General features: G+C 34.1%; 1 protein-coding gene across 2 annotated transcripts in view; it reads right to left on the bottom strand.

The window, feature by feature from the left end:
• LOC136035374 (dedicator of cytokinesis protein 7-like) overlaps positions 1-25,964 on the bottom strand; it is a 189,909-nt gene extending 163,945 nt beyond the window's left edge. The window contains exons 1-6 of one of the 2 annotated variants that reach the window (XM_065717138.1): positions 25,845-25,964; positions 22,885-23,030; positions 8,462-8,612; positions 6,164-6,351; positions 2,533-2,749; positions 143-322 (exon numbers count right to left, since the gene is read on the bottom strand). In XM_065717138.1, the coding sequence (XP_065573210.1) occupies positions 143-322; positions 2,533-2,749; positions 6,164-6,351; positions 8,462-8,612; positions 22,885-22,922 (774 nt within the window). In that variant the 5' untranslated portion in view covers positions 22,923-23,030; positions 25,845-25,964. The remainder of the gene's footprint in view (positions 1-142; positions 323-2,532; positions 2,750-6,163; positions 6,352-8,461; positions 8,613-22,884; positions 23,031-25,844) is intronic. The other variant, XM_065717139.1, reaches the window with a different exon arrangement.
• Between the last annotated feature and the right edge of the window lie 581 nt (positions 25,965-26,545).

The raw sequence follows: 26,545 nt of genomic DNA, 5'->3' as shown, positions 1-26,545 counted from the left end.
ATTTTCTAGTTAGAAATTTACCAGGGTTAGTAATCTCATCAGTATAAATAATTTGTTCTGACATATTCCCAATTATCAGGTGTTTCAAGACTATTCTTTGTTGGATTTCAACAGCTTATAATGTATCCGATGTAAAAATTACCAATCTATGTTCATCCCGTTTTGACTGATTCATTTGGTCCAATGCTTCGGGAGGTTGTCTTTCCAAAAGATTTGGAAGCACTGGGTCATTTACAGAATTGCGAAGATCAAAACTTGCCCAGCTTCCACGCGGTGTATCAACCAGGTGCAATGACTGACGACTGATGCTTTTAACAGGCTCCTGGAAGAAACGTATACAACTCATATTATTCATCTTCTACGTTTATATTATAAAAAAAGCTAGTTTGAAGGATCTTAACTATAACAGAGGTTGTAAAATAGCCTCCCAATCATACATGAAAATAGTCCAGAGCATTAAGAGAGAGCAAACTGCTTTTCTTGAGTGAAAGTTGCCTGGTGCTTAAATAACAGATGTTAACACAAAAGTTTTGAAAATTCCCTATATTTTGCTGGGTTCCTAGAGAATTGTCTGAAGCAATTTCTTTTTAAAAGATATTTTAAAGCAATATCTAAGCAATATTGATGTGAATTTGACGAACACACCAATTGCTAAAGTACTAAAATCCAGTACTCCTGGATTTTAGTACTCGATGAGTATTAAAATTAGTACTCCTCCAGTACTAAAGACAAAAATTCTTTCTGTATATTATAATGCTTTTGATGGAAACCACCTCCTTCCTTTTCTTTCTATCCCTAAAGTAAATAGCTTTGTATCAACGTTACACCTGAAACTATGGAGTGTCTCTAATATTTTCAAACTGTACGAAATAGAAAAATGATGTTTTTTCCAGTTTATGTAATTTTGTTCTTCTCTGAAAGAGAAATTCTTTAGAAGTGAATTTCTTGGTGTGTATCTTGACTGTTTTCTTTCTTTTAAACCGCATATAACTCACACCCGTTCCTTAATCCTCCGCCAGTCTTCAATGTTGCTCCGGATTAATTCATTTCTTCCTCCTGATATTATGGTTTCTCTTTATCATGCTTTTATTCATCCTTACCTTTCTTATTGCTGCTCTGTCTGGGGCAATACTAATAAATCTCTTCTCTGCTCACTTCAAAGAGCCCAAAATAGGGCAGTGAAGGCTACTTTTCTTCTCCCTCGGCTTTAACCTTCCTCTGATCTTTATAATGATACTGGAATAGCTCCGCTGGATCATATTATAGGTAAAAGTACTCTTTATTTAGCGCATTCTGCTTTTCTAGGTACTCTTCCACCGACCCTGCAGCAGTTTTTCTCAAGGACAGGCTCAGGTAGGTACTTTTCTTCTTTGCGTAATTCTTCTCGACGATTTATTTTACCAAAACGATCCTCTACAGCAGCTCAGAGGTCTCCTGTATATCAGTCAATTCTATTATGGAACTCCATCCCTTTGGATGTCCCTCTTTTTCTTTCTGCAAAGGCATTATTTCGTCGGGTCTTTCCAATAATTTTTGTCTCTCTTTTAATTCTATCCCAATTTGTATGTCACTTCTCTTCTTTTTAATTTTTATATATATATATATATATATATATATATATATATATATATATATATATATATATATATATATATATATATATATATATATATATATATATATATATATATATATATATATATTATAAGTGTTTTATTTTTGTTCTCTGTGGCCCATTACAAGCATAGCTTCTTGGGCCTATTAACTGATTTACTTTTGTAATAGTTTTCTTTAGTATTAATAAATTGATTGATTGAATAAAAATCCTCTAGAGGATTCTTAGGAATTTAAAAACGAACTTCAAGAAGAAAAAATCAAACAAACCCTGTTTTCAAGAGCAACAATATAGTTTAATGCTCATGCTGTTTTATTTTCTTTATGAGACTAATGTCCGAAAAACACAGACACAAATACGCACATACACACACAGAGACCATTTCTACAAAGAGGAGAGAGGGAGACACCTTGACATTCGTCTAATGTGCCTTCCTAAAAACAATGAAAATATTGGCCAAAAAATAATTTTTCATTCTTGTTTCCTTCCTTCTCTTCCCAGGGGGATATTCTTTCTAATACAAGTTTGAATAATGCTTATTTACATTTCAGATATCGTGATTCTTTCGGTGAATATCCAGGTCTGAGCTAGAATATAAATATAACGTTCAGAACTTGGAATAACAAAACTAAATATGAAATATCTGAATGAGGAGAAATCTAGGATAACTCAAAATTTGCATGAGAAAGTAATCTAGCAAGGATTAAACCCTTTTGTCAAAGCCAAACTTATATCGGTTACGCTTTTGAATTTGACTTAATTTCCCATTTGGAAGTGGAGTGGCCGAACATATAGGTGCAAAAAACAGCTGTGTACTATAAATTACATGAAAGTATGCATGTACTGTAATGACACGAAAGTATATATATATATATATATATTCTTTTTTTCTTATAGCATCATAGTACTAAAAAAACCTTGGCAATTTCTCTCCCATTCTGAGTGTTGTCTATTTCGTCATCTACATCAATTTCAAACTCTTGCTTTGGTGTTTCCTTGGCGATAGCGACTCTAGCAGCCGTCCTATCTCGAGTCCAACAGCTGCTTGAGTACTGCTGATATTGTCTTTGAAGTACTACCCAATCAGAATTATACTGCTCAACAGCTTCATGTATTCGTTGACTTAAAAGTTCTCTGTAATAGAAAATACATCAGCTAATTCTTTTTACAAAAGCAGAAACAAAAATAAATCTCCAAGATTTAATACTGCTCTGGTAATATCAGATTCATATTCGCGCTCGGTTATAGCAGTTAAACCAATGAAGACACAAAGAAGAAACCAAAGGGATTGAGAAAACAGGAAGACGAAATTATGATCCTATCAGGTTTGGAGGCTGTAATGACATCCGGATCAAACCACATGGACTGAAATTGAATCCCCCGTGGTCAGGAATTAACGTTTTCAGTGAAAGCATTACTAAGCAAAAGGCTTTGGCGAAAATCTTCAAGCAGTCATAAGGGTATCAAATTTAAAACAGAAAAAAGGCAAATTATGGCAAGAGCTTTACATGTCATGAGAGTTTGGGCCATTAGGGCCTAGAATTATCACAATGATTCTTGACCAAAAACTTAATTCCAGTATTCAAATCTATTATATAATCCAAAAATATGGTGAAAAAAGGATATTGCAGGGGCCATCATCCCCCCACCCCTATCACCATTTGGGGATGTCATGACAGTAATATATTTAAGTTCTGCAAGAATTAGTCTGCACCTTGAATCATATATATATATATATATATATATATATATATATATATATATATATATATATATATATATATATATATATATATATATATATATATATATATACATATATATATATATATATATATATATATATATATATATATATATATATATATATATATATATATATATATATATATGTATACTATTTTTCATAAACGATTAATAATTTTGTTTATTTTTTCTCGAAAACCGCTCCATATTTTTTCGGGAAAATCGCTATCTCGATATATTCTCGCTGAAAAAACCATCTAGATAGGTCAAAAGTCTGAGGAAATTAGTTAAGAGCTTTAATTTTGGAAAAATTAGCTTCAATAATCAAATATCTGAAGTGTGAGAAGACGTTAAATTGCAGAATGAGCAAAAAACTGGTAATTGCAAAATTATTCAAAGATACTTGATTATTACCGCAAGTCCGATTTCTATTCCGCAATATAATGTCTTTTCATATTGATTAAAACAATTGAAAAACCTTAAAAAAGAAAATCAAAAGTTTTAAGCTTAATAAACAATCGGTAGTAGAAATCGAACTTGCTTCGATAATCAAATATAACAATATAGACACAACAGTAAGAAAAACTTATCTAGAGGTGGACCAAAAAAAAAAAGAAAATTAACAAGTGCTATAAACGATAAATCGATGGAAGAAAAAGACGTTTTTGTCCGACCACCTGAACAATAAAAAAATCTACAACCTGGACCATCAAGTAAGACTAGACACATAAGGAGAGCTAAAGTAAAAGGCATTGTCATTAAATTCACAATGGGTGAAAATAAACAGCCCGGACTATCAAATGCAACAAGACCCAAAAACCGAAAGTTTGAAAGTGTTATAAACGATAATTCGTTGAAAGAAAAGAAGTTTTTGTCCCACCACCTAAACAATTAACAGATCTGCAACCTGGGCCATCATGGAAGACTAAACTTATAAGAGCAGCTAAAGCAGAGGGCCTTGGCCTCTAGGTTAGGTTAGGCCAACTGTCTGAAGTAATGAAAATCCAAAATGAAGAAGAAATAAAAATGGGATTAGAAGATAAGCTACAGCAAGAATCAAAACGTGCCAAAATTGAAAATGACAGCTATAAGAATACAAATGATGATTCCTTGAAACTACCTGAACTACAAAACGTGATGAGACCAAGAGAACACCCCGAACAAATTAGATTGACAATGGGTGAATACCAACAACCTGAACTATCAAATGAGACAAGACAGAAAAAACTAAATTTTTAAATGTTATAGATAATATTTCGTTGAAAACAAAAGTTTTTGTCCCACCACCTAAGCAATTAAGAAATCTACAACCTTGACCATAATGTAAAACTAGACCAATAGGGGCAGCTAAAGAAAGGGGCATTGACAAACTGTATGAAGTAACGAAAATCCAAAATGAAGAAGAAAGAAAAATGGAATTAGAAGATAGAATCAAAACACGCCAAAATTAAAATGATAGTTAGGATGATCGGGTTAGGGATTTTGACATTGATAAGGTCATAAATACTCATCATGCCTTTGTCAGAAAAACAAAGTTTCGGCGATATGTATTTCATAATGACAAAAGAGAAGCCGGGGGTAAAAGTCAACGTTCGACATTTTATAAAAGCTCCAAGCGATGAAATAGCTATAAATAAAGATATTTAGAGTTTACAAGGACATTAGCCAAGAATCTGATACTTCATCAGCCTCAGGCGAAAAAAAAACAAACGTGTTATGTTTTTCATAATGACAAAAGAGAAGTCAAGGCATAATTTGAAGGTCCAATAGTAAATAACGTACTTTTACAATGGCGCTAATTCTAGTTTAAGGTTATTTAGGACGCATTTGTTATCTGTAGCGTCTTAAGAAATTATATGAGATAATGCATAAATCCAAACTGCTAAAGCAAAAGGCTTGAAAAAAAACTTTCTGAAGTGAAGATGAGCAAAAATAGACAGTTAAATCTACAGTTGGAAGACAGGGAACAGCCATGACTGGCAAACAAAAACGACCTAAATAGGTGTATCGAACCTGTTATGACATCAAGAAAAGGCTCATATTGTCTGCGGTTACAAGTCAAGCGTCAAAGAGATTTCATATATAGAAGTCGTCCTTGGATGCCTGACCAAAGCAGTCATTCTTCAACTTTTCTGTTGGGGAAGCCGACAAGGCTCCCCTAGGGAATTGTAAATCCAGTTGATTTTGTATTCTAGCATTACTGCATTGTTCTCAAAAACACCAACTGAAATCCAAGTTGCATGAGAGCCATACGCCGGAGGCATTAGTTCTGTGTCTTTGGGAACTAAAAATATTACAATTTTGTAGCGTATTCATCTACGGAGATTTAGTTCTAAATGGGATAGTCATAAATCAAGCAGATTCCCATACTATTTTAAGCTAATTTGCTACCAACTATTTAAGCCATAAACTGATGGAGTCATAAACATAGTTGTTCCTGTTTTTCCCACGATTTGGTAAGAAAAACAATTTGTCAGTCGGTTGATGCACCAACATTCCCAATAATACACCACACTTCTATTCAAAATTTAAATCTTATGTACACACAAACAAAGGGAAGAATACTATTCATAAAACATGTTTTGATGTAGTGTTGCCAAATTCAATTTAGCCTCCTTTTTGTGTACATATAAGGTTCACAAGTGGTTATTATCTTGTACTTTCGACGAGTCGGACCATAAATAAACAACTTTTCTTGGTGATAAGGCATTTCTAAGGCAGATACTTATATACAAAAGCTTGAGCGTTTCTAAATGATCAGACGTGAGACACTAAATCAACTACCAGAATTAGATAGGTCACCTTGGTTCTTCTGGTACAAGTGGACTGACAGTTCTTCTTGGCTTTTTTACAATCAATACTTCTATATCATCTTCAGGGAATTGCAACAACTTTCTACAACAGTCCTGATTGAAATTCATCTCATGCTGTTGAACAAAGTCTTCATAATCGATAGGTTCAAAAGTAAGTGTCGTTTCAGCAGAGGAGATCTAAAAGAAAGAAAAAATATGTAGTATATATACATAAAAAGAGGCAGGAAAACAGAAAATATATTTTCAATATGAATATTGAATAGATTGAATATTGTTTCAAGAAGGTGAGAGTCTAAAACCACCAACAAAGTGATCTACATCAATGTTTTCTTAATTTTATGGGTAAGATTTCGCGTACTGAATTTGGGATCCTTTGTCCGAAGGGCCAGGGTTCAATTCCTGGTGTCGCCAGTTATACGGTTTGGGACTTAGGTCAGTAGCGAGACTCTGTAAGCTCAGTAAGAGCCGAACCAGCTCTAAATGGGTACCTGGAGAAATCTGGGAAAGGTAAACAGGAAAGTTATGCTAAAACACAGGATGGCTGGCCCCCATCCCCCCATTGCACTTCCTGGCTAAAGGACCTTGGGGTGGGAATCAGAACCACCAGTTCGGGCTTTGAGGTGGGGATCAGAACCATCAGTTCAGGCTTTAAGAAGTCTACTGCCGTATCCTTTTTTCTTTTCATTTTTGAACCTTCAAAACAAGTTTGACTTTACGAAAAAATCTACAAATCAGGACAAAAGTTAATAGATTTATAGTTTATAGGATAAAAGACAACATTACTTATAAGTTACTGAAAAAAAAAAATGCGGCTTATAATTATAGGTGATGGCCGCACATACCACAGATCTTAGAAGTAAAGGCGCAGCAAATATATGCTCATTGGAGCAATAAGGGCTAACATACATGAGAGTGTTTATAGGTCCGTATTTCCTCACATGGGGACCTTCAAACAAATCATGCCCGTAAAATTCCCTCCAAGTGCGAAGGTATGACAATTAGCATTCAATTACGCTTGACCATTAAAGATGCATGCGAAACTTGAAAATTATATACAGTGTTACCCTTATAGACAGTATTACCCTTGCACACTGAATAAACTTCATTTAAAAAATAAGCACTAAAATCAACTAATTTATTGCAGCTGTTGATATTGTAGCACTTTCTTTCAAGGGGGTTAATCTCAACTCAATATGGAGAATGCTTCATTAAAAAGCATAACAACCAAACTAAAAGGTAATTGCTTACAATAGCAGACACTCTCCCTACTTCTTTTGCTTCCGAATTGTGTGTTCTTGTTATCCCTTTTGATTTGGGCTTTGCTTTTGATGCTAATTTTATAAAAAGGTGTCCCCATGATTCTTGGACCCCTAACCTTGCTCCATTAAGATTCTTATAGATTGTACTTTAAATTATTACATTTTATATATTATTTGAATTATTAAATTTGATATAGTTCTATTTTCCTCATACAATAAGATTGTTAAGACCGAATAAAATAGGGTAAAACTCTAGATGAGGGGTTTTTGCAATCTTGAAAAGTAGTTGAGTTAGGCGAATGAAGCTACCATAAATGTTTAAAGAGCCTAAAAATACTTGGGAAGGTATTTTGAAGCATCTATCTTTAACTAATCATCCTCCAAGGGCCACTGAGATTTCATGAGCCCAACCACAAAATCGTGTTTTTAGAATCATATTTTTAAAGATAGACGGGTAGGCAAAGGTTAAACAAACATTCCTAATATTTGTCTAAACTTCGACAAAAAACCTTTTATCTTAGTTCTGGGTTTCAATTCGCTATGTTTGGTTCTAGGTCTTGAAGCCTAAAAATTTGGATATGTTACCGTGAATATCTGCAAATTGATGAATGTCGACATCCACCGGTGAATGTTCGAAATACATTTTTTTTTCTCCTTGGATTTAGTCAGTGTTGTCAGCCAAGTTCTTCAATTTAATGCAAGGTTTTATGATGATACGTTAGGTTCGGTTAGATCAATTTTGGTCAAGTGAGGTTAGGTTGGCTTATGCTAACCCATTTCTGATATTTATAACAAAATTTAACCTAACCTAACATAATCTAACCAAACTTTAACTTTTACCATCATAGCACTCATAAGACTAAAAAAGCTGACTCGCTAAGATAATTGAACCCAAGTAGAGAAAAAGGAATTTCGAACATTCACCGGTGAATGTCGGCATTAAACAAATTTCGAACATTCTCGGCAACATATACACTGTCCACCAGTCAAGACCATGGCAAATCAAGCTCTGCACCATATTTACTTACAGAAGCAAGAGATGAACGATTACTAGTCACTAGGGTTGAAGCAAGCGAGCTTCTTAAGCTGCTGTTACAACTGATACTTCCAGAAATATTTCTTCCAGTCTCTTGGGAAGTCTGCGGTGACAAAAGCCTTCGTATTTCAGTTGGATTTTGCCTAAAAAATATAATAAATGAGAAATTATTATCAAACAATTCATACACACAAATTAATCATTTTTCCAATTTTTTTCTTACTTTCATCATCGTATTTTAAAGTTGCGTCACATTATTTTCCAGTAAATTTTCCAGAACGCCTTGACCTGCAACATGACACTAATTATAATAGGGACATTAGCATCCCCACGGAGAGCTCAGGAGACTCAATTTTTTTCCATTTTGGAAAAAATATCAATGCATAGCCCCCCCCCCCCCCCCAATCAGAGAAATTCTACCGAAGAGAGACTGAAGATCTAAAAGGAGTAGAATTACAAACATGAAAAGGACAACAGGTGTCCCTTTGAGTTTCTGCTTGGAATATGACACTATGATTTGCACTCGCTTAAGACACTAAAGGTAAAAACAAAATACGTCTATGTTGAAACTTCAGCTAACTAAGAAAAGACAACTCATGTCCAAATTACAAGTATTTTGGTATTAGAGTGATTATTTGAGAGGAGGACCCGAGCTGGACTATTACCTTTGAGGTTAATCAAACTGTAGCCTACTAATCAAACTGCGTTTTTGTTTTGTTTTTTAATGTTTTTTTTTTACTCTGAATCCACTCTTTAAAGTTTCTTTCACCTTGGTCCTATTTCACAAATTCCTAAGACCTACCAAAAGTAACATCATCAAAAATTTACCCAAATAATTAAAAACTGTGACAGTATCAGTGTTGCGTGGTGACTCTTCCAAAGTAAACAAAATAAATAAAAAATGGTATTCATATTCAACTCCATAATGGACACTCTTTCCAAATACAGGCCCAATGGTCACTACGATGAAAAAGTTTCCCATGCCCTCTTAGCTTCATGGTCCCAGTATGAATTTGGAGTTGTTCAATTAAATAGCTGGGTAGAATGTGAACGCAGTGGTCAATGTGTATATTTATGTTCTTTCCAATTATACTAATCACTTCCTATATAAGTTTTATTTTGAACCCTTAAAAGGATCCTTAAAATGATCCCTTGTTCATTATTATTTGCTATTAGCACATGAGTACCAAGAACTCAGAAAATTACTTTTAAACAATCATTAATACTAAATTATATAAGAAATAGAAGTGTATTGCTTCACTAGGGCGTAAGCAATGCACAAAATATGTTGCTTAAAGGGATTTTTAAAAGGATCCCTTGTTCATTCTGATTTGCCAGTCGAACATGGGTACCAAGAGTTCAGAAAATTATTTTAAAACAGACATAAATACTTACTTTTAAAAGCAATAAAAGTGTATTGCTCCACTAAGGGCTGACTTTCCTGATGAATAAATATAAAGCCCCCAAAATATTCACATACTTTTAGGAGTAGATTCACTGGTTTTTTCCTACTAATTGATTAGTGACCCCTTATGCTATTTCCTCGTGCCTCTGCAGGGGGGGGGGAGTTTTAAGCACTTCTATGAGCACTCCTAAGGTTTTACAACAATGTTCTGATGTAATCATCCCTGGAAAATGAAACAACTAATGAATAATGTATAGAGCTCACTTTGCTCTTTATTTAGGCAGCACTATTGTGCCGTCTATAGTAATATTCATTACTCTGATTATTCAACTCCCACCAGATGTTCGCCGATACAGCCCCAGGATACATGTAAAACTAAAAGAATACACTAAAACAATGAAGTTCCTACTTCATAATATCAGTAGTTTTCCCTAACTGCTTTCGGGAAGACGCCTAGGGGGTAAGCCTGAAGCTACTAGCCCCTCAAAATGGTATTACTCACACCTGGGTCTTAAACAATACTATGGCGCGCCTGTAACGGCATAGAACACCTATACGTTACGTCATAGGGTTTACTTGTTGCATAATAGTTTCTTTGATTCTGGAAAAAAGATTATTTGATTCTTTGAGGCTTGCTTACTTCAGGATCTTGTTACATAAAAGTTTCTTTGATTCTTAAAAAAGATTCTTTGAGGCTTGCTTACTTCAGGATTTCTGTGGATTTTACATCACAGGGTTTGGGTGTTATGTAATAGAGACTGTTTTAAAAAACCTTCATGGCTCTGCTAAATCAGGATTTCTTTAATTGTATGTAATAGTTTTGTTGATTCCGAATAGTGTTTTAAAAAAGCCCACGAGGACCGACCCGTTTTCATGTCAGCAAACAAGGGATTTTCACCACCATTTTGTATGACCAGAATCGTTAAGAAGACTATACATCTATTGATTTTCAGGGAACAAAGGCTCGTTGACTTGTTGGCTGAGAATGCGGGACTAAGCTGAGGCAATTTTCATGGAACAAAGGCTTGTTGATAAACATAATGCGAACCATTACACTATGGGGGGGGGAGGGGAAACGGGTACTAGAACGAACTTCTTAATCAGTCTTACATAACATTTTGAAACTGTCAAATCAAGATTTTCTAGAATGGATACTACTGGAAATTTGAAGAAATATTGAATTTCTGCTTAAATGCTGGTGAGTCTCTTTCTATATACCCCCCTCCCCCAGCAAAAATAAACAAGATGGGCATACCCAAATTTGAGCTGACATAACTCCCTACATAGATAAAGAAGTACAACTTTCCCACCCCTCATAAAGTTTTATTGGAGGTACAATAACCTAATTTTATCACTAAATTCATGTCCCTTAAAAAATCACTTTCGAACACACTCAAGCAGACAAGTTAAAGTTATTTAAGGACCTGCATGGGTTAAACACCAGTTAAAATCCTTCAGATTTTGGGCTTAAAGCGAACAGCTGGTCATGCAATAATTGCGTGAAAGGATTCATTCATACCGGCTGGTAAATTTAAATACTCTCGTATAATAAGCGTCTCACAAAATTTAGGAATTTTTTCAATTTGACGAATTATGATTAAACATAATCTAAAATTTTGAGAACGGTGACCTACATTTTGATCATGTTGGTAAATTATGGTTAATCTAAAAACAGAGGGTACATTTTCCAATACTATTCTTATTATAGAGAATAAAAGCAAACTTAGACCCGGAATAAAAATACCTACGATCAGAGATACTTGTTAATTACAAGTTTTCTGTCAAAAATATTCAATTTAATGCCGTCTTCACTACAGAACTCACCTTCACTTAGCTACACTATTTGATTCTATTTTTGGTTAGTTGAATTCATTACTTTTCTTTGAGAAAGTTTCTTTAATCCTTTCAGGCGGTGAAAACTACGGTTTCTAACATCGATATACAAGGGGGTGGGGGCAATAGGAGTGACTTAAATTTAAGTGGGGTCATGTTGAAATTAGTTTCATGTTATTTGAAAAAAAAATATTTTTTATTACAAAAATTTTGATGATATGCTTGAGGAAATGAGCAATTACGTGTGACCTACTGGAAGAGCAAAAACAAAATACGTTTGAAGGATATTTCTTTCATTTCCTATATTATAGAAAAAATAGAAACGCAGATGAAAATATTTATGATCTGCGATATTTGTTGTTTCAAATGTTTCTGTTAAATATCTCATTTTATCGTACCCATAAAACTAAGGTTGAAGATCCCCCCTCGTTAAATCCCTTATAAAGTTTGAATTCCTATTAGAGAAAAGGAGTTGTGCATCATTTAGTAATGTTTGCACCCTTCCGTAGTTCCGTGTCAGTATGGTATTTTTCCAACGTGTGTGCTCCCCGTTAAGATGGGTAGGGGACAATGGCTTTATTTCTGAAAGCTAAGAAAAAAATAAGATGTACTTGAACCATATATGTCCTTTTTATATAATCTAGTTTCCATAATTGATTCAATAAGAGGCGTTTTTTCATTCATGGAAAACTAAGATTTTATTTCTTTTAATAGAAAATTCAGAGCAAGAGTCTCCTCCCCAAGAAAAGGCGAAGACGAGAGCGATCCCTCCACGCAAAGCGAGAATCCAACCACATCTACCCATCAAGGTCATGGTGCGGGGCCTTCAAGACCCGCCCTCCTCCTGTAAAGTTATGATGTCAGGCCTTCAGCCCCCCTGCAAAAAAAGATACGGAATCTACAGTCTCCAATTCTACCGCACAAATGAAAATTTATAATATCAGCCTTCAAGTAAGTAAAATCGCATTTATATAGAGTCATATTGAAATTTCGACCCACGATATTTCTTGAAAAGCTTGAGTCTTTATTATGTTTTAGCGGTAAAAATTTAACGTTTTACGTAAGGGAAAAGACTGAAAAAGTAATACATTTGTCAGAGTAAAAGAAAATCAAGAAAGTCCTTGTTGGTTGCCTCAGAGAAGGGTTTAAAAGTATTGCCCTGTGCGAAAAATTTTCCATTTTAATAGCCTAGTAAACGCTTTGAGGGGCTTTTTCGCAAAAATTTGCGAGACAAGCTTCTCGGGGTATTAGAAAATTGATACTGTTTCACATCTTTATAAAGCAATAAAACCCTTTCCTTTTACAATAGAAGTCTTTTCGATAGTTTTTTTTGTGGAAGGGGAGAGAGGAATCCGGCAGCGTCCTAAGAGAAAAATGTCTAAAAATGAGACATCCTTTTCCGGTTAATAAAGAGAAAATTACTAGGATCTTCCTACTTCTGAAAATAATGCTTTTTATTGTTGAAAAATTAGCTTTTTTACTGCTAAAAAAAAACCTTATCCAGGAGGGGAATTTGAGGCATTACCCAATAGGTTTTTTCATCACAATGAAAATACCCACTCTTTTCGGGTTGCTAAAATGTCCTGACAGATGCTGCTCTTGCCAATCCTAAAACAACACATTCTTTTCAGGTTAATAAAGGGGTAGTTGAGATCCCTGGCCCAGTAGTTCTGAAGGGTTTGAGGAGCCACTGGCCCTTAGTTAAATATACTTTTACAGCATAATACTCTTTTCACAGCTTTAAATAATAAATACTTCAAGGGAATCATAATTTTTATTCTTTTTCCAGGCCCACGAGAACGATGATTTAGATCTATTGATTAGTAATCTACTGGCAGATTTTCATGGGATAAAAGCTAGAATTATCCTGCCATAGGCTCCTGAAAATGATGCCTCACTGCGGATTAATAATGTGTTGACGATTTTCTTCGGATCAGCAACAATGGATACTATAAGCACAAATCCTTCCTTGAATTTCTAAGACTCCTTAGAAAATTATAATATTTGAAACATAAAGAGGGCACATTCAACCCACATTTAAGGGATTGATTCCCATATTAAACTTACAGCTCGTAGTATGAGGTCTATTTGACCAAAAGTCACTTTGGAAGTCCGTGTGTGGAATAATTTCTGCTCATTAAACCTCTAGTTGGTAGTACAGTCTCAATTCATCCGACAGGTCACCTTGGGGTTCAATGTATGATGTGATTTCTGGTCATTACGCCTATAGGTGGTAGTGTGGTCCTTCTAGCCCTGAATACTCACTCTTAAGTACAACATATTCTCTTTAATCCTAATATGAATTCTTTCTCAGGATGAAATCAAAAGTGTTTCAATGAGCTGATAAGCTCTTAATATTTTCTAACTTCACATAACGGTATTACCACCTACACCAGGGGCGTATATCGAAAAAGTATTGTCCCCGCAAGTCCAATTTCGTGAAAAATAATGTACGGCCCCAGTTGAAAGTGAAAGTGAGGTGGATTATAGTAGGGGTGGGCCCTGTTAGTATGCTTTCCCCCAAGCCTCAATCCAGATGTATTAGACAATGTTGAATCAAGCACCATCTAGCGAGGTCGAGAGGGTACTAAATGATCAAGTGCTAAACCCTGAGACAGGGGAGCCAGGACAAAGTTGTGCCAGTTGGCCCCATTTTACTTGAATTCTATTTCGCTAATACCACTTTGCACAATATTTAGGTTTTTGGGGCTTAGTTTGGAGACCACTTCAACGCCCTTACATGTGGTAGTATTCATACGGATATGGCAGACAGAACATGCTCCTATTTCAGCAAGATTCAGGCATTTCTTGGACAAAAAATTCGGGAGGCGGGGGCAGGGACAGTACTACAGCATCCGTCACTGAAAAACAAACTTTTTTACTGAAAAGACGGGTGAGGCGTACTCATATTATCTGTAAACGGAGATGTAAACGCTTCACCCAAACTTCCACAATTTTGAGGGCCTTTATTTCGGATTGGGTGGAAATTATTTTTGATAGGATGGAAAGTCATTATGAAAAAGGGAGCGGTTCAACAGTTATAGAAAGTTAATGTTACAAAGTTTAAAAAGGAATTGGTTTTAAGAGGTAGAAAGAATAAGTTGATAACATATAATGCAGATTTGATGGCTTGTAAAGGTGTACAACGCATTTATTGATCCGGGGCATCAATGCTTCAACCATACAGTCCATAAGTTTGAGCTAAATATGAGGATACAGATTCATAATTGTTAAAAATTAAAACTAAATATTTATTAGACGATTTGGAAAATGGTAAGCATATTAGCTCTAGAATGGACTGCACCAACTGGGATGAGTCAATTTCCCTTGAGCTAGTGAGGCTCCAGGCCCCAAAAAACTTATTGTTTTTAAAAGCAGAGACGGGAGGCGACTTGATACCCCAACGGTGTATTTGCAGGTCCAAAGGTGAACTGTGTGCAAATGCACTATGAAAACATCAAAAAAGTCTTCAATGGGGTAAATTTTGACATAAGTGTTCATAGCTATATGGATATAATTGTTTATAGGAACCGTGTAGAGAATAATTTAGCTCCAAAAGCGAGTGTCATGGCCATTTGGTCTTCCGAGTTTTAAAAATATACACTTTGAGTAGAGAAAAATGCCATTTTGGCCATATCAGATAAAGTCTTTGTGTGTGTGAACGGTGTAAGAGTGCTACCACACGGTCATTACCTTACTTCGGATCAAGACGTATGAGTAGAGTACCGGCGGAGTCTTGGTCAGGAGAAAGCTCAATAGATGGTGGGAGAAGGGTTTATTTTTTTTCTATCACTACGGTTTCTTCTCAATTTCTATCCCTGACAGTCTCCAGCTCATCACTGTATTTTTACATGTTGTTATTTATTTTTATTTATTTATCTTATTGCGCAAGGCGGAATCATTGTTTTAAAAAATGGCTTTATATTATACTTTTGCTTTAAATATTGCAAACCACCCCAGCTCACCACAGGCAAAACACTTTTCAACCAGCCACCCAACCTGGTGACATGTCAAAGCGTTTTTAGTGACCTATGTAGAAAGTCCAAGTGTCTATTTTAGTTTGTTTTTCCAAGTGCTTTTTCATGTTATTGACTTATGTTTAGTAAATATGTAATGCTTTTATTTATATATAAAGAAACCATATATACTACTTTTTGAACATTTATTCAACGAATTGAGGTTAGGTACAGTTAGTTGTATTTTGACAGCAAAACGAGTAATATGTATCAATTTATAACTCCATTCAGATCATTTCTTTGCAGACCTTCAATGTCTGGCAATACAAAACTTTTAACGAAAATAATTCAAAATCGTAATTTTTCAGAAAACCCAAAAAACGTCTATTATTGCTATATTGCACGGCAAGAGCCCTATGATAAAATAAAGACGATCACACCAGACATAAAACTCATATGGGGACTTGACATGTTTAATGTTATTGAACCAAACTCATAGTTGATTATTGATGAAATAGCTGAAGTCATTGAACAATGGTCTCAGGAGATGTTACAGTTACTCATGGTCTGCTGTCATCACAAAAATTTCCATAGCCGATGTTTCCTATAATACTTTCATTGAGAACGCTGGCATTGAATTGTACTTACTAAATCAGCTATAGGGTTGTTCATGATTCAAGTTATCTTATAGCTTTAAATAAGCAAATATATCCTGGTTAAGCGAGAGATTTTCTCTCAGCATACAATCAGGCTAATAATAAACCATATGATTACATTCTACTGGATCTGCAAGAAAACCCACCCGTGTGGTCACAGATATTTGTGCCAATGAAATAACTGTACATCCGCCCGTGAATTGTAAGAGGGGTCATTAGTCAACATCATGACAGTGAAGAAACTACATGTAAACAGACACTAGCTTTGCATCCTATACAATTCAAAACCACGGCATAGGAAAGCTATACCAAAACACGGCATTAACAATGAATTCATTAATCTCCTATCTGAGCTTTGTTTAAATTTGACGGGATGCAATGTGCAAAGGTTAGAAGTAGTGAAGCAACAGAAAAAGTAACGTTGTTCACTTGAGCATACCCTATCTTGCAAAAAGAAAAGCCAAGATTTTACAGGAAAGCAGCTTGTGCAAACCATTAAGCTGTTCAAGGTAGTTTCTTTTCATTATAATAGCCAATAATTGCACAACTTGTTAACACTATTCTCTAGATGGCTAAACCCTATAAATAGACGCCAACAGAACTTGCTCTTTCACCAAAAGAACACTGAAGATCATCTTGATATATTTATTAACAATGAAACAATAGCTGATGATGGAAAACTAATAATGCTTCAAAATACCCTTTGATGTGTGAACAAGCATGAACCCTATTGTGAAAGACCACTCAAAGTAAATGTCATTGATCCACCTCAAAATTCTGAAAGCTCTTAAACTTTGAAAGCGCCAAAACGAAATGAAGATTTATCTGAAGTTTCTTTAAGTGTAGTAGACCTGAGGCCTCAATCCTATTGTGAGCAAAGTAAAAGGCTGTTGACCTATCTTGTTAAATATGAGCATGTAAAAATGTATGGTAATAGGAATGAAGTTTTGATCCACTGTAGGAGTTACAATTTAATTGATTTGCTATCAGATTTCATTACAAATTATAAAAGACATGAGTCATTTGATTATCGTTTGCATAAATTGTTAAAGCCAGCAAGCTTTCCAAAAAGCCTTATTGAGAATAAGCATACTTTAAATCAATTAAGGGAATTTGGAAAAATATCATGAGATATATCATTTTTGGTTTGCTTGCCAATTGCAATTGATGATTTAAAAAGTATCAAACCAAAGTGTTTTTCCACCAGAAAAATATACAAAAGGGTAGAAAATGCTTCACACCACATTAATGTTCAAAATGGCTCAAGTTTTGAAACAAGTTTCTGAAAATACTGGCAAATTGGGAAGTCTAAGTTCCCCAACCACACTTGCCTCAGTCGCTGGAGTTGAAAAGGAGTTGGCATCAAAGTGTTTACAGAACAAACCCAGTTACACTCTTCATCAAAATCATAGAGTTTGTGGTAACAATTATCTAAAAACTAAAGCTTTTTTTTATCTATAGCATATATTACAAGCAGATCTCTTGACTCTAGACAAGATTCAAAAACGTCTTAATAACCCATAAAGTATATTTTGCTTGTGATCAGTGTCTTTAGTCACTATGAATATGCTGTTTGTTTGTATTCAAAGAGAGCTGGTGAAGTTGCTAGAACCCTTGAATCTATCTTTAAACGAGTTTCTAACAGAAAAATTCAAACAGATTGAGGTAGTGCTAATCCACATCTAAAAAGGTTAAAAGGTTTTATTGAAATACAATACAAAACTTTATCATAGTCAAAGTCCACTAAACGTAGTAATAGCTGAACAATTGGCAGGAACAATTCAATTTTTAATCTGAAGGTATTGTACATGGGAAAATACTGATGCTTTTGTTCAAGAGAGATTAAATCATTAGATTAAATCATGGTGATTTATAATCAATATAATCATTTATAAAATTATTTATAATCTCTTTCCAATGATAGCCGTCTTGAAGTTCATCATCGTAACTATGCACTTGACATTTTTTTTAAAGCAATGTTTCAAGGAAAAGGTTGTGAAGAAGAAAAAATTTAACTTTGGTGATACAGTTTGATCAATTGAACAATTAATATTTTTGAAAAGGGGAATTACTTGTGGTCTACTGAACTTATTAAAGAGTCAAAAGTCTTAGAAACTAAACCTTTAACATATTATCTATGTGATATGAAAGATAAGGAGATTTTTGGGGGTTTTTATGATTATGAATTACAAAAAGTTAAAACCGCTAGATTGTACCAAATGGAAAAGATATTAAACTGTCAAACTTGTAAGGGTAAGAGACAGTTGCTTGTTTGTTGGATAGGATACAACTCTGATTTCGATTCTTGGATGTCTGCTGAATATGTTCACAATACCTAATAATTTTTATGTGACATTTATGTCCAATGTCTCTAACAATGTCCCATGATGATTTGAATAAAACAAGGGATTTTTCAAAAAACTCTTTCCAATAATCAAATTTGCGAGAAGGTATGAAATTACTCTTGTTGGTAGTATTTTTAAAAACAGGAGAAAGGATGGTCCATATGATATAAAAGCAAGACCCTTTGACTTCTCTGAAAAAGGTTTGATGGCAGATTTAAACTCTGATGATTACTCCTTTACTACTAGACTTCACAAAGAATATAACAATATGCATGAGCTGAGTTTAGTTAAGAACAAAAATCATGAATAAGAAACGGGTAGTTTCATATTCAACTATTCAACAGAACAGAGGAAAATTCATATTACCAATCAATGAGAATGAAAAAGTTTTCCTAAATGAGGATTTATGCAAGGTTCTTATTTACAATTAGAGGGATTGTTTGTCAATGTCCAGTTATGGTCTTGGTAATTGAATTGCTATATTTTTTTCTATCTGCTCTACCTGTTGCTAGAAAAAACATATTGCAATGGTTGATGGGGATTTTTTATCTGCTACACAACACAATTAGGGTCTGGAAAGGATTTTAGAGAAACTGTTTCACAAAATATTAGGTCCAGCACGCAATCCCATGGGAAGCGATTGAAATCATGACAAAGGGTTCAAAACGGGCAAGAAATGGCTTGTCACCCATCAGTCTCAAATTGACAGGTAGTTATCAACATGAATTTTATATAACTTGCATAAACTGAAAAATTGTTGCTTGTGCTCACCAACATTCCATTTATTTAGAGACTGATCCAACTGAACAAATTGTGTAGGGCACAATTTTTATAAGATAGCACCTCGGCTGCAATCGGTTTTTCATTGTGGGATTTTTTTGACATTTGCATGTAAATCTATAAATATGGAAGCCAAAGCTATTAAATAATCTTTAAGGGAATAAATTTGAAAAGGTATGTTTTCAGAGAGCTGCTGTTGTGGATAAAATTGGTCATAGTAACCATTTTTTTGCACTCAAGTCAATGTTTTCTCCAATAAAAATATTTAGAGATGAGTTAACTGAAAGATGGGATTCTTTATGTGGTAGATGTGCCATTTCTAGGAACAGGAAATTCTGTGTTGATCTAACAATTTTTACTTTTGGTCTCTTTTTCTTCTTTGACAAAAGTGGATGTTTTACACTCCTGGCCTGAGTTGAGATTGATGAGTGATTAAATCTTTCTTGCCCTTATTAAAATTTTTCCTTTTCATTGTGATGTCAATCTCTCACCAAGGGATCATGTGCTGGACCTGAGATTCTGTGAAACGCTTTCTTTAAAATCCTTCCCAGAGCCCCAATCATGTAGTGTAGAGGACATAAAATCTGCAGCAACCAGTGCAATATATTTTTTAGAAAGGGGTAGAGAAGAGCAAAACAACTTAGCAAAGACTGCAACTGGACATTGACAAACAACCCCTGTAATAGTCATCAAAAAAGTAAATCTTCATTGAGAAAAATTATTTTATTCTCAAATGGATTGGTGTTGTAAATTCTCCTCTGTTCTCTTGAATAGTTAAATGTTGAAACCACCCTTTCATTGACTTGTATTTTTTTCTCAACACAGCTCATACATATTGTTGTGTTCCTCATGGGGTCAAGTAGCAAAGAGGTAATCAGCAGAGTCAAAATTATCCACCAAACCCTTGTTGGAGAAGTCAAAGGATCTTACTTTTATATCATATGTATGATCCTTTCTTAGGATATCAAATGTATTTTGGGAATGCAATTAACAAGAGCAACTTCATGCATTCCTTTAAATTCTATGGTAGGAAAGAATTTTGTCCCAAACTTGCTTATTTTACTCAAATCATCATAGATGGGGTCCTAGACATTGGGCATGAATGTCACATAAAAACCATTAGGCATAGTTTGCATCTTCAGCAGCAATCCATGAATCAAAATCAGAGTTGTATCCTAGTCAACAAACAAGCAACTATTACTTACCCTTGCAAGTTCAACTCTTTTATATCTTTAGAATTTGATAAATTCCAATGGTTTTGACTTTTTGTAGTTCATACTCATAAGAACCCCCCAAGAATCTCTAAATCTTTCACATGTAGAATATAATTTGTGGTTTGTATTACTTGTTTTATAAATTATTTAAATTTTAAAAATTTTTGATCCCCTAGGACAAGTTTTTTTATTTCTCAGGGTAGCTGTTCAGACTGATATTGTTTTTATTATTTTTTGTTTTGTTTAATAAATATATCTCTACTTCATATACATATATTCACAATACTGGTTTTTGCTTGGCAAATTAATGACATCCAGTATTCACATTGACAAGCAAAATAGGGACTATGACTGTTTGTTGTCATTTTTTAAATGTGTCTACTCCTTCTAATTTGGAGATCAATTCCCATTTGCAAATGCTTCCAATTGGTTTAATTTAAGCTGTACAAATTGGCCTTTATATTTAGTCACCCTAGCTTCCTTGCCACATGGCATTAGATTATCATATAACATTTTATTTTTCTGCATGTTTTCATCAACAGTTTGATGAAACTGCTCAGTTAAATATTTGTTATTATAAAATTGTCAATTGCTTGAAGAAGCTTGGTTTTTAATGAGCTGATCAGTATATTAACAATATGTAGAATGATAGTATGTTGTTTGTTGAACAATAGTCAATGGTGTGTTGCCTTGTATAGGTACAACAGGCATACAAGTATGTTGCCATACATGTATACCTATAAGAAATACTGACCCTAAGTTAAAGAAAGCTAAACATCCAAACAATTCTGGCTCCAAATCTAGATTACCAGCAGGTATCCATCTAGTAGTAATAGCTTTTTTTACATTGAGCAGAACAGTAAAATTCCATTTTAGCATTGATTATTTGGGATCTGGTTCTGAATAACCAAAAAGTTCCAATGAATGGAAATATGTTGTTCATTTTTTTAAACTTGATGGTTCACATGTTGACAATATATCATACTGTTGCTGAATCCAGCATTTTTTTCTTTAATAAATTAAGCTACCCATACTCAGTTTGTGGTTCTTTTGGCTCAGTGTTTGCCCCCCTAAAGTGTCAATAAATATCACTTGAGGTTATTATCAAAAAAACACAAGGCTATTATTGCATTGATAAAGCAACTGAAATTCAAGGTGATGTTGATAGTGCTATAGTTGCACTTTTCATCTGAATCTTTATGATAGGCCTAAATAATTACCTTTTCATCTATAGCTATTATTTCAGATGTGTCTTTGTAATCCCCTTGTTCTAGATAGTTTCTTTCAGGGGGGGGGGGTACATTAAGTTCAGCTCTAAAGTAGGGGAGACTCTAATGTATGGGATCTGTATAAATTTCCCCTGTGTTATTCTGTGCCTTTATTTTGCATCACACTTGATTCAATTTATTTACAAGAGCAATGCATGGCAAAATGCATTGGAAATAAATAATAAGGGAACATACTGGTACATTAGGGGGGGGAGGGGTAAAGTACAAGTGTCTAACTAAAATTTATCTGCATACTATGAAGTAGACTTTGTTTTATTAACATGTTTCTATGTCAATAGCCCAAATTTTAGGCTTATAATAAGAATTTTTAGATATCATTTGTTGAGTATAGGCCTATTTCCCATTCGACTACATTGCTGTAGCCTAATGAAGAAATTGCCTAAAGTACAAATTGCTAACTAAAATTAACCTGCATATTATGAAGTAGAAACTGTTTTATTAATATGTTTCCATGTCAATACCCCAAATTTTATAATAAGAATTTTGAGATAGCATTTCCTGGGTATATTTCCTATAGAACTACATTGATGTAGCTTAATGAAGAAATTGCCTTTGATAGACCATTAGAGCTTATACGCTACATGGGAAAGTAAACAGGGAGTACATTTGTATGTTAATTGATTAGTTGGCCTAAATTTGGAATTACAAAGATCAATTGCAGTGTTCACCTTGCCCTAAGTTCATTAGCCTAGCCTAGAGAATGTTGAAGCTAAGCCTAGCCTATATGTTTCCTTCTGAGTTGGTTTTCACAACAAAAAGTTTCGTTTTCCAAGCCAAATCCTTTCAGAGATAAAAAAAAAAAGATAGCAAAACTAGAATTTCACCCTTGTGTGTTGTGCTAAATGATACTTTTATGTTATTACCTGTCCTTTGAAAAGACAGCTATATTAAGATACAAAAAAATTAAAGTTCAAATAATTGTCCAAGCTCAACTTACCTTGGCAGCTTTTGGGCAAAAGCTCTTTGATTTGACATCTTTCATGAAATAAGTCTACAAAAAAAGTTTTAACCCGTATTTGGCTGATTAATCAAGACTTTTGATCTTCTTCTTCAATAGAAATGTCGTCTATTGGAATTTACTGACTGCAAGAAAGAGAAACTTCGTTACTAATGGATGAAAAAAAACTTGAACAGATTAGTTGCAGTAATTAGTTACAGAAATCAATAAATTGGGATACAAATTCCCTTAAGTTGGCTGGCTTGTGGTCTAAACTAGTAACGATGGATTTTCTCCAACTTGAACAAGAAATTATCTGACTAATGATAATTGTTCTTACTAATGAGTAATGAAAATATCTGTTCTAGGCTAATCAGCAGAGTCAAAATTATCCACCAAACCCTTGTTGGAGAAGTCAAAGGATCTTACTTTTATATCATATGTATGATCCTTTCTTAGGTTATCAAATGTATTTTTGGGAATGCAATTAACAAGAGCAACTTCATGCATTCCTTTAAATTCTATGGTAGGAAAGAATTTTGTCCCAAACTTGCTTATTTTACTCAAATCATCATAGATGGGGTCCTAGACATTGGGCATGAATGTCACATAAAAACCATTAGGCATAGTTTGCATCTTCAGCAGCAATCCATGAATCAAAATCAGAGTTGTATCCTAGTCAACAAACAAGCAACTATTACTTACCCTTGCAAGTTCAATTCTTTTATATCTTTAGAATTTGATAAATTCCAGTGGTTTTGACTTTTTGTAGTTCATACTCATAAGAACCCCCCAAGAATCTCTAAATCTTTCACATGTAGAATATAATTTGTGGTTTGTATTACTTGTTTTATAAATTATTTAAATTTTAAAAATTTTTGATCCCCTAGGACAAGTTTTTTTATTTCTCAGGGTAGCTGTTCAGACTGATATTGTTTTTATTATTTTTTGTTTTGTTTAATAAATATATCTCTATTTCATATACATATATTCACAATACTGGTTTTTGCTTGGCAAATTAATGACATCCAGTATTCACATTGACAAGCAAAATAGGGACTATGACTGTTTGTTGTCATTTTTTAAATGTGTCTACTCCTTCTAATTTGGAGATCAATTCCCATTTGCAAATGCTTCCAATTGGTTTAATTTAAGCTGTACAAATTGGCCTTTATATTTAGTCACCCTAGCTTCCTTGCCACATGGCATTAGAGTATCATATAACATTTTATTTTTCTGCATGTTTTCATCAACAGTTTGATGAAACTGCTCAGTTAAATATGTGTTATTATATAATTGTCAATTGCTTGAAGAAGCTTGGTTTTTAATGAGCTGATCAGTATATTAACAATATGTAGAATGATAGTATGTTGTTTGTTGAACAATAGTCAATGGTGTGTTGCCTTGTATAGGTACAACAGGCATACAAGTATGTTGCCATACATGTATACCTATAAGAAATACTGACCCTAAGTTAAAGAAAGCTAAACATCCAAACAATTCTGGCTCCAAATCTAGATTACCAGCAGGTATCCATCTAGTAGTAATAGCTTTTTTTACATTGAGCAGAACAGTAAAATTCCATTTTAGCATTGATTATTTGGGATCTGGTTCTGAATAACCAAAAAGTTCCAATGAGTGGAAATATGTTGTTCATTTTTTTAAACTTGATGGTTCACATGTTGACAATATATCATACTGTTGCTGAATCCAGCATTTTTTTTTTCTTTAATAAATTAAGCTACCCATACTCAGTTTGTGGGTTTTTTGGCTCAGTGTTTGCCCCCCTAAAGTGTCAATAAATATCACTTGAGGTTATTATAAAAAAAACACAAGGCTATTATTGCATTGATAAAGCAACTGAAATTCAAGGTGATGTTGATAGTGCTATAGTTGCACTTTTCATCTGAATCTTTATGATAGGCCTAAATAATTACCTTTTCATCTATAGCTATTATTTCAGATGTGTCTTTGTAATCCCCTTGTTCTAGATAGTTTCTTTCAGGGGGGGGGGTACATTCAGTTCAGCTCTAAAGTAGGGGATACTCTAATGTATGGGATCTGTATAAATTTCCCCTGTGTTATTCTGTGCCTTTATTTTGCATCACACTTGATTCAATTTATTTACAACAGCAATGCATGGCAAAATGCATTGGAAATAAATAATAAGGGAACATACTGGTACATTAGGGGGGGGGGGGGAGGGGTAAAGTACAAGTGTCTAACTAAAATTTATCTGCATACTATGAAGTAGACTTTGTTTTATTAACATGTTTCTATGTCAATAGCCCAAATTTTAGGCTCATAATAAGAATTTTTAGATATCATTTGTTGAGTATAGGCCTATTTCCCATTCGACTACATTGCTGTAGCCAAATGAAGAAATTGCCTAAAGTACAAATTGCTAACTAAAATTAATCTGCATATTATGAAGTAGAAACTGTTTTATTAATATGTTTCCATGTCAATACCCCAAATTTTATTTGGAAAATTTTATAATAAGAATTTTGAGATAGCATTTCCTGGGTATATTTCCTATAGAACTACATTGATGTAGCTTAATGAAGAAATTGCCTTTGATAGACCATTAGAGCTTATACGCTACATGGGAAAGTAAACAGGGAGTACATTTGTATGTTAATTGATTAGTTGGCCTAAATTTGGAATTACAAAGATCAATTGCAGTGTTCACCTTGCCCTAAGTTCATTAGCCTAGCCTAGAGAATGTTGAAGCTAAGCCTAGCCTATATGTTTCCTTCTGAGTTGGTTTTCACAACAAAAAGTTTCGTTTTCCAAGCCAAATCCTTTCAGAGATAAAAAAAAAAGATAGCAAAACTAGAATTTCACCCTTGTGTGTTGTGCTAAATGATACTTTTATGTTATTACCTGTCCTTTGAAAAGGCAGCTATATTAAGATACAAAAAAATTAAAGTTCAAATAATTGTCCAAGCTCAACTTACCTTGGCAGCTTTTGGGCAAAAGCTCTTTGATTTGACATCTTTCATGAAATAAGTCTACAAAAAAAGTTTTAACCCGTATTCGGCTGATTAATCAAGACTTTTGATCTTCTTCTTCAATAAAAATGTCGTCTATTGGAATTTACTGACTGCGAGAAAGAGAAACTTCGTTACTAATGGATAAAAAAAAAACTTGAACAGATTAGTTGCAGTAATTAGTTACAGAAATCAATAAATTGGGATACAAATTTCCTTAAGTTGGCTGGCTTGTGGTCTAAACTAGTAACGATGGATTTTCTCCGACTTGAACAAGAAATTATCTGACTAATGATAATTGTTCTTACTAATGAGTAATGAAAATATCTGTTCTAGGCTAGAGCAGGGTCAGCTCCAGAGGGGGGAGGTTAAACTCCTCTAAGATTTTCTGGCGCCTTCATTCGCATTCCGTTCGTTTTTCTTTTTTTACTCCGTTTTTTGGTAAACTTGTCTAATTCATGATTTACCCAATTAACAACAAAAAGTAAAGCTTTCCTGTGAATTTAAAGAGCAAAGTTGAAACTTAAAAGTTTTTATTTTATTGAGAGACAAGAACAAGGAAATCTTGGAGAAGTCTTGTTAAAAGTAACAGCTGTATTGGGGCGACTCCGTACTGCCTTTAGGGGGCACAGCGAAACAAAATCCTCGACAAACAAGAGAAATTTTGT

The sequence above is a fragment of the Artemia franciscana genome, chromosome 14 (genome assembly GCF_032884065.1).
Source record: "Artemia franciscana chromosome 14, ASM3288406v1, whole genome shotgun sequence".
Classification (NCBI taxonomy): Eukaryota; Metazoa; Arthropoda; class Branchiopoda; order Anostraca; family Artemiidae; genus Artemia; species Artemia franciscana.
Note: the sequence above shows the minus strand (reverse complement) of the source record. Positions and strands in the feature narration are given on the sequence as shown.